Below are 13,234 nucleotides of genomic sequence, written 5' to 3'. Positions count from 1 at the left end.
ATTTGTTTATTTACTTTATTTGTTTGGATGCTCTGCCTCCTTCCAGAGATGATTGAAGGTAACTCATAGTCATCACTCTATGTCTGCATTCAGACACAGAGGAGCAGACAGGTTAGATAATAGATAATAGATATTTTCTGTTCTATAATATTTTGTTTGGTCACCAAACAGTGCTGCCCATGTTATCAAACTGATCACTGACTCCCTGACTTTAGGTTCAAATGTTGGAACATTTTTCTCTATTTGGAATCCTTCTCACCTCTTTAAAAAGGAAACTGAGCTCCTTGTGGGCAAGGATCCTGGCTTCCTGGACACTGCCAAATGTGACTTCGTTTTGAAGCCTAAAAGATGAGTCTTCCCCTGTTCTTTCTGCTGAGACAAGGCTTTGCGGAAGAAATTCTTTGGCAACTCAGCCCTTTCTGTAACCAGTTAATAAGTTACATTTTCTAGAAATGTTCTAACTTTTTGAGGGAGTTACTGCATGTCTTAGCTTTCTTCTTTATCATGTTTCCAAAAGTTGCCTGGTCATATGAATCGAGCAGAGGACCAATTCCTAACCTTCTCCAGGAGATAATTCTGGGAATCTGTATTTTAACAAGCCCCTTGCCATTCATATGATCAGGCAAGTTTGGTATATACTGTTTTGGATGAGTAGTGACTCTTACCCTTCTGTTTCACTGACGTAAGGATTAAAAAACCAAACTGAGCAATCTAGAGTCTCTTGTGATTTGTATCAAGCTCATTTTCTCATATTCAGAATAGTAGCAGCCATTCTCCTAAATTAAACACTACCTGAGGACATGGATTATGTCCTATTTATTTTTGTGTCCTTAGCACCTTTTACCATCTCTGGCACATGGTAAATTCTCGTGACTGAACCCTAGTACAGCATTGTGAAGGACTTAACTTTGCAGAAGATTTCATTTTCTGTTACCTAGATAATTTTTCCTTGTGTGTCTTTCATCAGAATGGTTCACGCTGTACTATAGTTATTACTACTCCATTTCTTCTAAAATTCCAGCAGGGGTTGATACTAAAAAGTAAAAAAAGGCTGATAGCCAGGCGCGGTGGCTCACGCCTGTAATCTCAGCACTTTGGGAGGCCGAGGTGGGCAGATCACTTGAGGTTGGGAGTTCAAGACCAGCCTGACCAACATGGAGAAACCCCCTCTACTAAAAATCAAAAATTAGCCAAGCATGGTGGCGCATGCCTGTAATCCCAGCTACTCGGGAGGCTGAGGCAAGAGAATTGCTTGAACCTGGGAAGTGGAGGTTGCAGTGAACTGAGATCACACCACTGCACTCCAGCCTGGACGACAGAGCGAGAATCTGTCTCAAAAAAAAAAAAAAAAAGGCTGATAAATAGTTGTTGGATTCCTTGTAAAGAATCGTTTATCTACAATGGACAGACTATCTAGGCTTGTCCTGTGTTGTTTTTTTTTTTCCTTCAAACAGAGTCTTGCTCTGTTGCCCAGGCTGGAGTGCAGTGACACGATCTCAGCTCACTGCAACCTCTGCCTCCTGGGTTCAAGTGATTCTCCTGCCTCAGCCTCCTGAGTAGCTGGGATTACAGGCGCCTGCCACCACGCCCAGCTAATTTTTGTATTTTTAGTAGAGACGGGGTTTCACTGTATTGGCCAGGCTGGTCTCAAACTCCTGACCTCGTGATCTGCCCACCTCGGCCTCCCAAAGTGCTGGGATTACAAGCGTGAGCACCTGGCCGTCCTGTGTTTTCTCCATGCTGGAAAAATCAGTTTGACACTCAGGAAACAAGTCTCAAGAACATATAGATCTCTTAACCATTTAGGATCCCTGGGTGCCTCAGTTGTGAAGTTGTGTTTTTGGAAAAGGCCTTTTGGGAGTATGGAAAAACAGGAAATCACAAAACCTACAGAAATGAACTTGCTAGTTTAGCTACTATTCTAATGCTGGTCTGTGGTGTTTGAGGTTACTCATTTATGATTAAGCAACCTGAAATAAATGGAATCTGGCTAAAGCTTTTTTTTAAAAAAAACTCTTAGGTTTATTATTTCATTTCATTTATTTATTTATTTTTCAGTAGAGATGGGGTTTCACCATGTTGGCCAGGCTGGTCTCAAACTCCTGGTCTCAAGTGATCCACCTACCTCGGCCTCCCAAGGTGCTGGGATTACAGGTGTGAGCCACCGCGCCTGCCCTGGTTAAAATTTCTTTGCAAAGAATTATTTAAAATGTTCAGTTAGCCGGGCACGATGGTGCATGCCTGTAGTCCCAGCTATTCTGGAGGCTAAGGTGGAAGGATCACTTGAGCCCAGGAGTTTGAGTCTAGTCTGGGCAACATACTGATACCTTTTCATTTAAAAAAAATTTTAGTAGTAATAAGAATGTTCAGTCAATATCAGTAGAATTAGGAAGAATTTGTATTTCCTTCATTCATTAATTGAACAGATACTTATTGAGCAAACATCTATGCGTTGTCAGGTGCTGTTGCACAGGTCAAACTGGCTTCTTAAGAATGAAATCCTAAGTGTGAGGAAGAAATTGCATTGTATGTGTGGTCTGACTGCAGAAAACCTAAAATAAGTAAACTGGTGCCATGATGAAAAGTCAAGGAGTAAGTTGGCTTTTCCATGTTAGTAAGACAAGTGAAAAGGCATGTTTCAGTCACAATGTAATATTTCCTAAAATTCTGAAGCTATGGGGAGAAAGGTTTGGGAGGAATTTCATAGGGAAAAGAAAATGGGGGGAGGGGGAATGTAAACAGACAATACTTAGTACGTTTTACAAAATTAAAGTCACTTTGTAGGTATGTAAAAAGTTTTAAAAGTTGGTTTATTAATGAGAGTAGTGTATTACATTTCTTTTCAAGCAGTAGTTTAAATATTAACCAGTTTACTTTTTTTAAAGTCAATTTACTTTTCCAGCCTGGGCAACATGGTGAAACCTCGTATCTACAAAAAATAGAAAAATTAGCTGGGCATTGGTGGCTCACGCCTGTAGTCCTAGCTACACGGGAGGCTGAGGCTGGTGAATCGCTTGAGCCCAGGAAGCATAGGTTGCAGTGAGCCGAGATTGTGCCACTGCACTCCAGCTTGGGGACAGAGTGAGACCCTGTCGCAAAAAAAAAAAAAAAAAAGTAAATTTACTTTTAAATGCTTTTTTCTTTTTTTTGGCAAATTGAGACAAAAGCTGCTGAACTTTCCCAGATCTACACTCTTAGTATTATCAGTTTGTGAAAAGCAAGCAGAAAGAGAAGAAACATGAGTATGATATTAAAACGAATTTGTTATAATGTCTGTATTTAGGGTCTTCTGGAGGAATAAACAGAATTTAAAAAAAAAAGAAAAACGAAAACAAAAAACATTTATTTTTAGTAAATGAACCAGGGATAGAGGTGGAGGACAAACTAAATTCATGGAACTAAATCACGTGGAACTTTTCCTAACCAGTTTCATTTTCTAAGCTCTGAGAGTTACCACTTTCTACTTCTGATGGTTCATTATTTTTGTAAGCTTCTGAAAATCAAAAGCTTACCCAGATTGAGATAAGTTTCTGCCCCACTCATGTTTTTATTTTCATGATTTGTCATTATTTCCAAATCTCAACCATTTTATTTCATGAGGTGATGAAGAGTTCTAAAAGCAGGTAAGAAGAACAGTAAAGAAAAATACATTTGCTTTTCTAAGAGTATAGATCTAAAGTCTCTTATCTGTAATTCAGAAATTGAAATTGTAGAAAGACCAAAATTTAAGACTATCAAGTTTTCATAACTCATTTGCCAGTAAAACCTGACCTGAACTGGAGAGAGGCTACTTTATAATCTTTTTAAAATATCACTTAGCGTGATTGGTCATATTAATATGTTTGACTATGAGTTGCTGCCTTTTGCCTTGCTAGGTGTCACTATATGGTATATGCCCCATATACTTTTTTTTTTTTTTTTTGAGACGGAGTCTCACTCTGTCCCCCAGGCTGGAGTGCAGTGGCGCAATCTCGGCTCACTGCAAGCTCCGCCTCCCGGGTTCATGCCATTCTCCTGCCTCAGCATCTCCAAGTAACTGGGACTACAGGCGCCCACCACCACGCCCGGCTAACTTTTTGGATTTTTAGTAGAGACGGGGTTTCACCGTGGTCTCGATCTCCTGACCTCGTGATCCGCCCGCCTTGGCCTCCCAAAGTGCTGGGATTACAAGCGTGAGCCACCGCGCCCGGCGGCCCCATATACTTAAGACCAGATAATTCAAAGTTCCAAAATATACATGGTGCCCGGGATTTCAGATGAGAGACCACAGATCCACATTGAGCTTGTTTTTACCCGTCTGTGGCCTAACGTTATGAAAGCAAGGGGGAAATTCCTTCTCTAATCTCTACAAGTATGCATGGGATGCTACCACCAGTGTCCATTCTGTTTGTCTTTTAAAGCCTAGACAGGACAGGGACATATGTATCAGCCTCTAGACTAAGCTTGTCCAACCTGCAGCCCAACACAAATTTGTAAACTTTCTTAAAACATTATGAAATTTTTTTTGCGATTTTTTTTTAGCTCATCAGCTATGGTTAGTGTTAGTGTATTTTATATGTGGCCCAGGACAATTCTTCTTCCAGTGTGGCTCGGGGAAGCCAAAAGATAGGATGTACCTGCTCTAGAAAGATGGTTCTCAATGTGTGGTCCCCACCCTAACAGCAGCAGCAGCAACAGCAGCATCCCCTGGGAACTTGTTAGAAATGCACATTCTTGAGCCCCATCCCAGATCTATTGAATCAGAACCTCTGGGCCTGGGGCCTGGCCAGCTTTGTTTTATAAAACCTTCAGGGCATTCGGATACACTCTCAAGTTTGAAAACCACTGCTCTAGATCGGGGTCTGCCAACTACAGCCACAGGCCAAAGCCAGTCAGTCACCTGCTTTTGTATGCCCCAGGAGCCGTGAGTGGGTTTTGCATTTTTTTTTTCTTTTTTCCTTTTTTCTGTTTTTTTTTTTATTTGAGATGGAGTTTCGCTCTTGTTGCCCAGGCTGGAGTGCGATGACGCAATCTCGGCTCCCTGCAACCTCCGCCTCCTGGGTTCAAGCGATTCTCCTGCCTCAGCCTCCTGAGTAGCTGGGATTACAGGCATGCGCCACCACGCCCGGCTAATTTTTTGTATTTTTAGTAGAAACAGGGTTTCTCCATGTTGGGCAGGCTGGTTTCTAACTCCCGACCTCAGGTGATTCACCCTCCTCGGCCTTCCAAAGTGCTGGGATTACAGGCATGAGCCACTGCGCCCGGTCTTTTTTCTTTTTTCTTTTCTTTTCTTTTTTTTTTTTTGAGATGGAGTCTCATTCTGTCGCCAGGCTGGAGTGCAGTGGCGCGATCTCAGCTCACTGCAACCTCCGCCTCCCGGGTTCAGATGATTCTTCTGCCTTGGCCTCCCGAGTAGCTGGGACTACAAGCGTGCCCCACCACACCTGCCCAGCTAATTTTTAACGGGGTTTCACCATGTTGGCCAGGATGGTCTCGATCTCTTGACCTCGTGATCTGCCCGCCTAGGCCTCCCAAAGTGCTGGGATTACAGGCATGAGCCACTGCGCCTGGCCTACATTTTTTAAATGGCTGAAAAAAAAAAAAAGACAATTTCGTGACACATGAAAATAATATAAAATTTAAACTTCAGTGTCCATAAAGTTTTATTGGAACATGGCCACATCCGTTCATTTATGTATTGTCTTTGGCAGCTTTTATGCAGCATCAGCGGAATTGAGTAGTTGCAGCAGACACCAAATGGCCCAGAAAGCTGAAAATATTTACCATCTGGTTCTTTGCAGAAAAAATTTGCTGCTCTAGGTTGATAGTCAACAAACACGAGGAGTAATCACAGAATAATCAGAGACTGAGACCTTCCTTTATCTGAAAATGTCAGTGTCTCCCTAGAAAAATCTACAGAACTCTTATATTTCTATGTACAGGTGTCGTTATAATCATCACATCATTACATAGCTCTGCATAGTTTTACGTCAAAATAACCTTTGTATTATTTTGGAGGAGTAAGAGTCAAGGAGTTGCCGGACACTTTAAATTTTGTCATTATAAAAAATATTTCATAGTCCAAAATTTTTTAGTTCTTTGGGGGAGCGAAACTCATTAAAATTTTTTTTTTCTGATTTTCTTCTGAGCTTTAACATTTCTGTGTTCCAGGACACATTACCTTTCATGCAAGATTGAACTGTGTCCTGGTTAGAGTGTGTTGCGTTTTATTTTGTGCAAGATTGGAACCATCTAGATTACTCCTTAAATGGTTGTTATAATGTGCCAGGTAGCCCATGGTTAACTTTGTATATCTACCTATTCAGTCATCTCTCTGTGTTTACTTAATTTATGGGAAAGACATGAAGGGAGAGGTATTTGATGAACTGTTCATGTTTTTCATGATCTTTTCTGGAAGCTGAAAATTTTCTCACTGGACAGCATTAAATTTTGCTCTTAAAAACTTCAGCAACTTAAGAGTATTCATTCAGCTGTCTGTAGTATTTATGTATGCAGTTTTGATGATATTTTTCTTGATCATTTAACAGTGAATATCTGTGGGCAATAAGTCTTGTACAGTGCATTGACATTTAATCATAAATATGTATTAACTATTTTATTTTTGTATGTGTGTGTCTTAATAAATTATGTTTCTTAGGCAACTTGTTCCAGCGATGGCATGTTCCTCTAGAACTCCAGATGACAAGACAAATGGCTAGCTCTGGTGCATCAGGGGGCAAAATCGATAATTCTGTGTTAGTCCTTATTGTGGGCTTATCAACAGTAGGAGCTGGTGCCTATGTAAGTAGAAAAGCAGCGTGTATAAAGAAGCTGCCAAACAGCTCCCATTAATAGACTCGATAGTACTCTGCTTTAAAACTTTTGCAACTAATTCCCCTTTCTCCTTTTGGAAAAATTTTCAAAAAGCTTTCTCTTAAGTGCCTGCTGCCTAATATCTTATGGGAACCAATTCTGGAATGACTGAAATTTAATCTCATGTTGATTGATTTCTGCTCTTTTCACTTGTCTTTTTCTTCTTTACTTGAAAGCCACTGTGTTTTCCTAGATTCGAGTAACCCACAAAATTGTACCTGTTTTCTTGGATGTCACACACTAACCTGTGAATAAAGTCAAAATCCATTGCAGCTCCTTAGCACAATATTTGATTTTGACCTATTTGTCAGACATTTTATTTCCCTAGCTTGAGGTTCACATTAAAAAACAACAGCCTTCAATCAAAAATATTAAGTGTTCCTAAAAGGAAAGCTATCCCCGAATCTCACCCAAAGACTGAATTACAGAAGCATGGCTAGTACCACTGATTTTAGAATGGAGTTTGTTTGAGGTGAGAAATATGGTGTTTAATTGCTATGTAGTATTAGCACCATAGTATCTCCTTAAATGAACTCCGATCAGCTTAGCAGGTCACAGAGGAATTATTTTGTGGGTGTTTTTTTTTTCCTAACTTGGCAAGGTTTACTGTGACTAAGCTGATCAGTCTAAAGTTGGATCCTGTAAGGTTGAGTGAACCAACTTAGATAACACCTAGTAACACCCTTGATTGATGGAAGCTGTTTGTTTTACTTATTAAGCCATTACAAGTTTAGGGGTTTTTTCCTACATTGGTAAGACAATGAATTTATCTTTGTTCCTTGGTTGCTAGGTTAAAGAAAGGGACGTGAAAATTATTTGAAGCTACCTATATCCTCATCCCCTGATGTGACTCCCAAACGGACAAGAAAAGTAGATAAGTTCTTGCCTATTGTGAGTCAAATCAGAGTAAGAAATAGGCGAGAGCTGTCTGATAATGTGGTTTGATGAAATACACATTCTGCAATCCTGGAGCAGCATTTTTTTTCTTTTTCCTTTTTTAGCACAGGGTAACCAAAACTGCTTCCCTGCCTTTGTATGGAATGTTTCTTCATTAATACTTAGTACTCTGTTTCCTTTTGTTTCTCTCTTGGCCTTATCTTTACTTACAGTTGTGCAGTCTCATCACCTAGGATCCCCTTCTAGATCACTAGCATCTACAGGTGCTTCTGGGAAAGATGGCAGCAACCTAGTGTACTTCTTAATTGTAGGAGCAACAGTCACTGGGGCAGGAGTTTATTATGTAAGATGCTTACACTAAAACATATTTTGGGGTAGGGTGGGTGAGACCATGGCACTAATGAAAACTCGATATATTAGAATATAGTAAAATATTCACAGCATGTGCTTTCTCTAGGTGTTTATTAAAGGGACATTGTCAGTCACTAGAGAGTCCTCAAATCTCACTCTTCAAACTGTTGAAGTCCTACCAGATATAGCTAAAGCCACAAGTCTAACGATGATCACAAATCCTCATCATTAACTCTTTCTTTGAAACTTTTGCCAATTTTATAATGATTTTGTATGATACCAAATTATATTGTGCTTTAGTGCTGCATATCTAACAAGACAGTCTCAGAGTAAATGTTAAATAAGCAAATAAAGGTAATGTGAACACCATCCATTTTTGAATCATTTTAGGTAAAATGTAATTTTTGTGTTTTGTGGGAAACAACCAGACTTTGACTGTGAAAAGGCATTTTATTGAATGCTTCTGAGGAGATCCAGAAAGCCATAGAAATTGCAGTATTCTCCCCATCCACCTTTCCACTCACAGCGTCTATTTCAAAGTAAATTCATTTGGCAGTGTCCCTTTGTAATCTCTAATTTGGTCAAACTAGTGGCTGAAGCGGTACAAGCTAACACATTCATGTAGATTGCTTTCTTTAATGCCTCTCATTCGTAATTCAGATACTACCCTCTGAGCCTTACTTTTTCCATTTCATATCTCTCAACTTTTCCCATCAGTTCCACCCCATTCATTCAAAAATAGATTTAAAGCCTTTGTGTTCAGTATGTTGGTAAAAATTTAAGCCTGATAAATTCCTGGTCTGTGTTGCTGTACCAGAGTTGGATGGCCTCCACAGAGTTGACCATGCAAATTTTCTTGATGCCAAGCTACAAGACAGGGCTGGTCACTGTTCCTTTCTCCTGCCTTAGAAATATCTAAGAAGCACAAGTTCCTCTCAAGTCATTCATTTAAATGCCTCATTGTACTCTGTGTTTATCCAACACTGGTAATAATAAAGCTACTGTATTATAAAGTGGTTCCAGGTTAAATGATAAGCTTTTGTCTACCTACAACTGTTATTGAACTGTTATGTACAGTTTTGTTTTAGGTTCTAAATTATTGAAAACTTGATCTGAGGTGGTTTAGTTTTTTTGTCCGAAATTGGTATTAGTCTCAAGAGAACTATGAACTTAAAATCAGTGTTCAGATTTGATGAGATATAGCTGTAAGTTGTTGAACGTTTGTATTAGTTTCTTGGGCTGCCATATCAAAACACCATGGACTGAGTGGCTTATACAACAGAGGTTTATTTTCTCATAGTTCTGAAGGCTGGAAAGGCCAAGATCAAGGTCACACAGGGTTCAGTTTCTGGTGAGGGCTCTCTTCTTAGCTTTCAGACAGCCACCCTCTTGCTGTGTCCTCACATGGTTTTGGGGGGTGGGGGACGGAGAGGGAGAAAGAGTGAGCAAGGGAACTCCGGTGTCTTCCCCTTCCTATATGAGCTCCAGCCCTATCTGATTAGGGCCCCACCCTTCAGACTTCATTCAACCATTTATCACCTCTCCAACACCCCATTGCCAAATACTATCACATAGGGGGTTAATGCTTCAGTGTAGGAATAGGAAACATTCAGTCCATAACAGTGAACAGTGTTTCTTCGTAACTTTTTTCTCTCATTTGAAGAAATATTCCTAACTTAAGTATAACTATTACTTTGGCAATTCCTGTATTGGGAGCTCTTTACCTCCCTCCACTTTACTCTCCAAAAAGAAGGGAGTGAACTGCTGACTTTTTTTGTTGTTGTTGTTGAGATGGAGTCTGTCTGTGTCGCCCAGGCTGGAGTACAGTGGCGCGATCTCAGCTAACTGAAACCTCTGCTTCCCGGGTTCATGCTATTCTCCTGCCTCAGCCTCCCGAGGAGTAGCTGGGACTACAGGCGCCTGCCACCACGCCCGGCTAATTTTTTTTTTTTTTTTTGTATTTTTAGTAGAGACGGGGTTTCACCGTGTTAGCCAGGATGGTCTCGATCTCCTGACCTCAGGTGATCCACCCGCCTCAGCCTTCCAAAGTGCTGGGATTACAGGCGTGAGCTACCATGCCCAGCCTAAACTGCCGACTTTTAAAAATTTTTGCCATGATCTGCAGTGAGAAATACATTTCTTTTACAACCCATTTTGTGACTACAAATACATAAAACAGAAACAAAGCTTCAAAAACTACTCTTACTAGGTGTCATACACTTACTCTAGCTTCTGTTCTCTTCTATTTGTATTTGCATCTAATGCTGGTTGCAGCCTACTAAATTGACTTCACAGCCCACTAATGGCATGCAACCACAGTTTGAAAAACACTGATTTCAACATTGCTTCTGCTGCTTGGATTGTAAATATGAACTTCTGATTTGCATTGATGTGAGAGTTTTTCCTCTTTTTGCTGGTAACTTTCACTAGGACCTGAGGCAGATCCCCAAATCTCAGTCCTCTATTTTTTGTTGGTGGGCAGAGCCAAAGTGGCCTTTAGAATATTTAATGAAATTTAGTATTTGGGCCCTTTGCTATTGTTAAACTATAGGATTGCATTGCCTCACTCAGAAAATGACCTGTTTCCTTTCAAATCCCATTAAGTTGAATAAATGCCACCATATTCATCTGTTTAGAAAAGTTGTCTTCGCTAATATTTTTCATAAATTTGTAGTTTTTCTTAACCTGACATGTATTCATGTCATTAATTGGAAATCTGTGCAAACTAGGAGTACAGAAACCTTTGGGGGAAAGGTAAAGAAATAAATACATTTATATATATATATCAGACAGATCGACCTCATTCTTGCCCTTTCCCCACTAAACCTCTAGATATTTCTTGGTCTGCTCTTCCCTTCATGTGTGAGCCAGTAGCAAGTGTGAGCTGGGCTTAGGCTATTTTGGGATATTCCTCTCAATGAACATGGCCCCTGTTTATTTCTCTTTTCATTCATGTTGACCAGAGTAAGCCATCTTTTTAGGTAAAACCTTTCTCTTGTTTTCTTTTTTGGAGAAGTTTTCCCCTCTGGGTTTTTTTTTTGTTGTTGTGTTTTTGTTTTTGAGACAGAGTCTCGCTCTGTCGCCCAGGCTGGAGTGCAGTGGTGCGGTCTCGGCTCACTGCAGCCGCCACCTCAGGGGTTCAGGTGGTTCTCATGTCTCAGCCTCCCTAGTAGCTGGTATTACAGGCACGCCCCACCACACCCAGCTACTTTTTGTATTTTTAATAGAGACGGGTTTGCTGTGTTGGCCAGGCTAGTCTCGAACTCCTGGCCTCAAGTGATCCCCCCAACTTGGCCTCCCAAAGTGGTGGAATTATAGGCATCAGCCACTGCACCTGGCTAAAGTCCCTTTCTTAAAAGAAATGTTTTTAAGGTATGAGTAAATACTGGACTTGTGTATAGTATCTGATACCAAGATAAAAACTCTTCCTGAAATTAATGTTAATTAAATTCATTTATTTGATAAATTTAGTAGTAAATCCAAGGAGTAACTATTGTCTTTTCGCATACAGTACTTAACTTTCTACTTCATTTGTCACAATGTTAAATGCTTCCAGGTTAAACCCAGCTCTCAGGGTCCAGGTTCCTCAATTGCAGCACATTGCCTGATGGGCTGTTCTGGAAGGAAGTCATAGAAGTATTCTTAGAATATGTTTTATGGGGCTGGGTGTGGTGGCTCACGCTTGTAATCCCAGCGCTTTGGGAGGCCAAGGTGGGTGGATCACAAGGTCAGGAGTTCAAGACCAGCCTGGCCAACATAGTGAAACCCCACCTCTACTAAAAATACAAAAATTAGCGGGGCATGGTGGCGTGTGCCTGTAATCCCAGCTACTCAGGAGGCTGAGGCAGCAGAATCGCTTGAACCCGGGAGGCAGAGGTTGTGGTAAGCCGAGATCACGCCACTGCACTCCAGCCTGGGCAACAGAGTGAGACTACATCTCAAAAAAAAAATAAAATAAAGAATATGTTTTATGGTAGTTCCTCTGATTGTCTTTACTTTCTCCTACAATTAATTAATCTGAGATTTCATTTGACATGTGGTCACCTAAATTCCTGTTTTGTTGACCCTGTGGGATACAAAAGAGCAAAAGCATTGTAGGTTTTTCTTTTCTTTTCTTTTCTTTTCTTTTTTTTTTTTTTGAGACAGAGTTTCACTCTGTCACCCAGGCTGGAGTGCAGTGATGTGATCTCAGCTCACTGCAACCTCCACCTCCTGGGTTCAAGCAATTCTCATGCCTCAACCTCCCAAGTAGCTGGGACTACAGGCGTGCATCACCTCACCCAGCTAATTTTTGTATTTTTAGTAGAGACGGGGTTTCACCATGTTGGCCAGGCTGGTCTCAAACTCCTCACCTCAGGTGATCTGCCCACCTCAGCCTCCCAAAGTGCTGGGATTACAGGTGTGAGTCACCGTGCCCAGCCAAAAAGCATTGTTATGTCAAGTCATTCTTACCTACCTTTTCTTTAAAAAGTCTCCAATAAACTCTGGTGCTATGTTAAAAAAGAACAACACACAACTAGTCATAATGGTAAAATTACCCTTTTCCAATTTGAAAGGGTAGAGAAGATAGAATATTTGAAATATAACAGGTGTTTAAACAAGGTGTTTGACCCCCTAGTAAATATCTGTGTGTAGTTTTTAGGAATGAGATTCCTTCTACCTTGTGAGTTTAGGAAAAGGATAGATCATTGAGGGAATGATGGGTAACTCTCTAAAAATAGAATACAGGCAGCCATGTTTCTGACCACTATGTGAGTACTCAGCAAAAGCTGGAATGTTGACCAGGAAAACTTATGTCCCAGCTTCCTACCCAGGACCCTGTAGATTGATTTCACAGCTAGTGTCCAGTGTAGTCCAAACCCCCTTTCTGTGCTTCATATAAAGATTAGCCCTTTCTAGCACTTTATTCTTCTAGTGTAAAATGATTTTTTCTTTTTTCTTAAACTGTACATTCAGAATAAAATATGGGGAGAATTCTTTACAAAGAGCCAAAAAATCTGAAACTGGAATATTTTCATCTGCTTACACATATTTTTTCCATACCAAGCATGTGCACACCCAGTATTTTTTATTTCTTAAGAAAACAACTTTGTCTTAGTGGTTTTGACATAGAGGAACTAACATCAGACAGACA

General features: G+C 40.4%; 1 protein-coding gene across 4 annotated transcripts in view; it reads left to right on the top strand.

The window, feature by feature from the left end:
- The window catches only part of AIFM1 (apoptosis inducing factor mitochondria associated 1), a 36,673-nt gene that overhangs the window by 3,041 nt on the left and 20,398 nt on the right, over positions 1 to 13,234 (top strand). For 2 of the 4 annotated variants that reach the window (XR_010119613.1, XM_055266859.2), the window contains exon 2: positions 6,638 to 6,780. The exons of 1 other annotated variant lie outside the window; for it this stretch is intronic. Coding sequence is in view for 2 of the 3 variants with exons in the window: in XM_055266859.2 (XP_055122834.1) it covers positions 6,638 to 6,780 (143 nt within the window). In the remaining variant the exon portion in view is untranslated. Of the gene's footprint in view, positions 1 to 6,637; positions 6,781 to 7,961; positions 8,093 to 13,234 lie in introns of all 4 variants that reach the window. One more of the 4 variants, XM_055266860.2, reaches the window with a different exon arrangement.

Source organism: Symphalangus syndactylus, chromosome X (assembly GCF_028878055.3).
Source record: "Symphalangus syndactylus isolate Jambi chromosome X, NHGRI_mSymSyn1-v2.1_pri, whole genome shotgun sequence".
Lineage (NCBI taxonomy): Eukaryota > Metazoa > Chordata > Mammalia > Primates > Hylobatidae > Symphalangus > Symphalangus syndactylus.
This window is presented reverse-complemented; position numbering and strand designations above follow the sequence as displayed.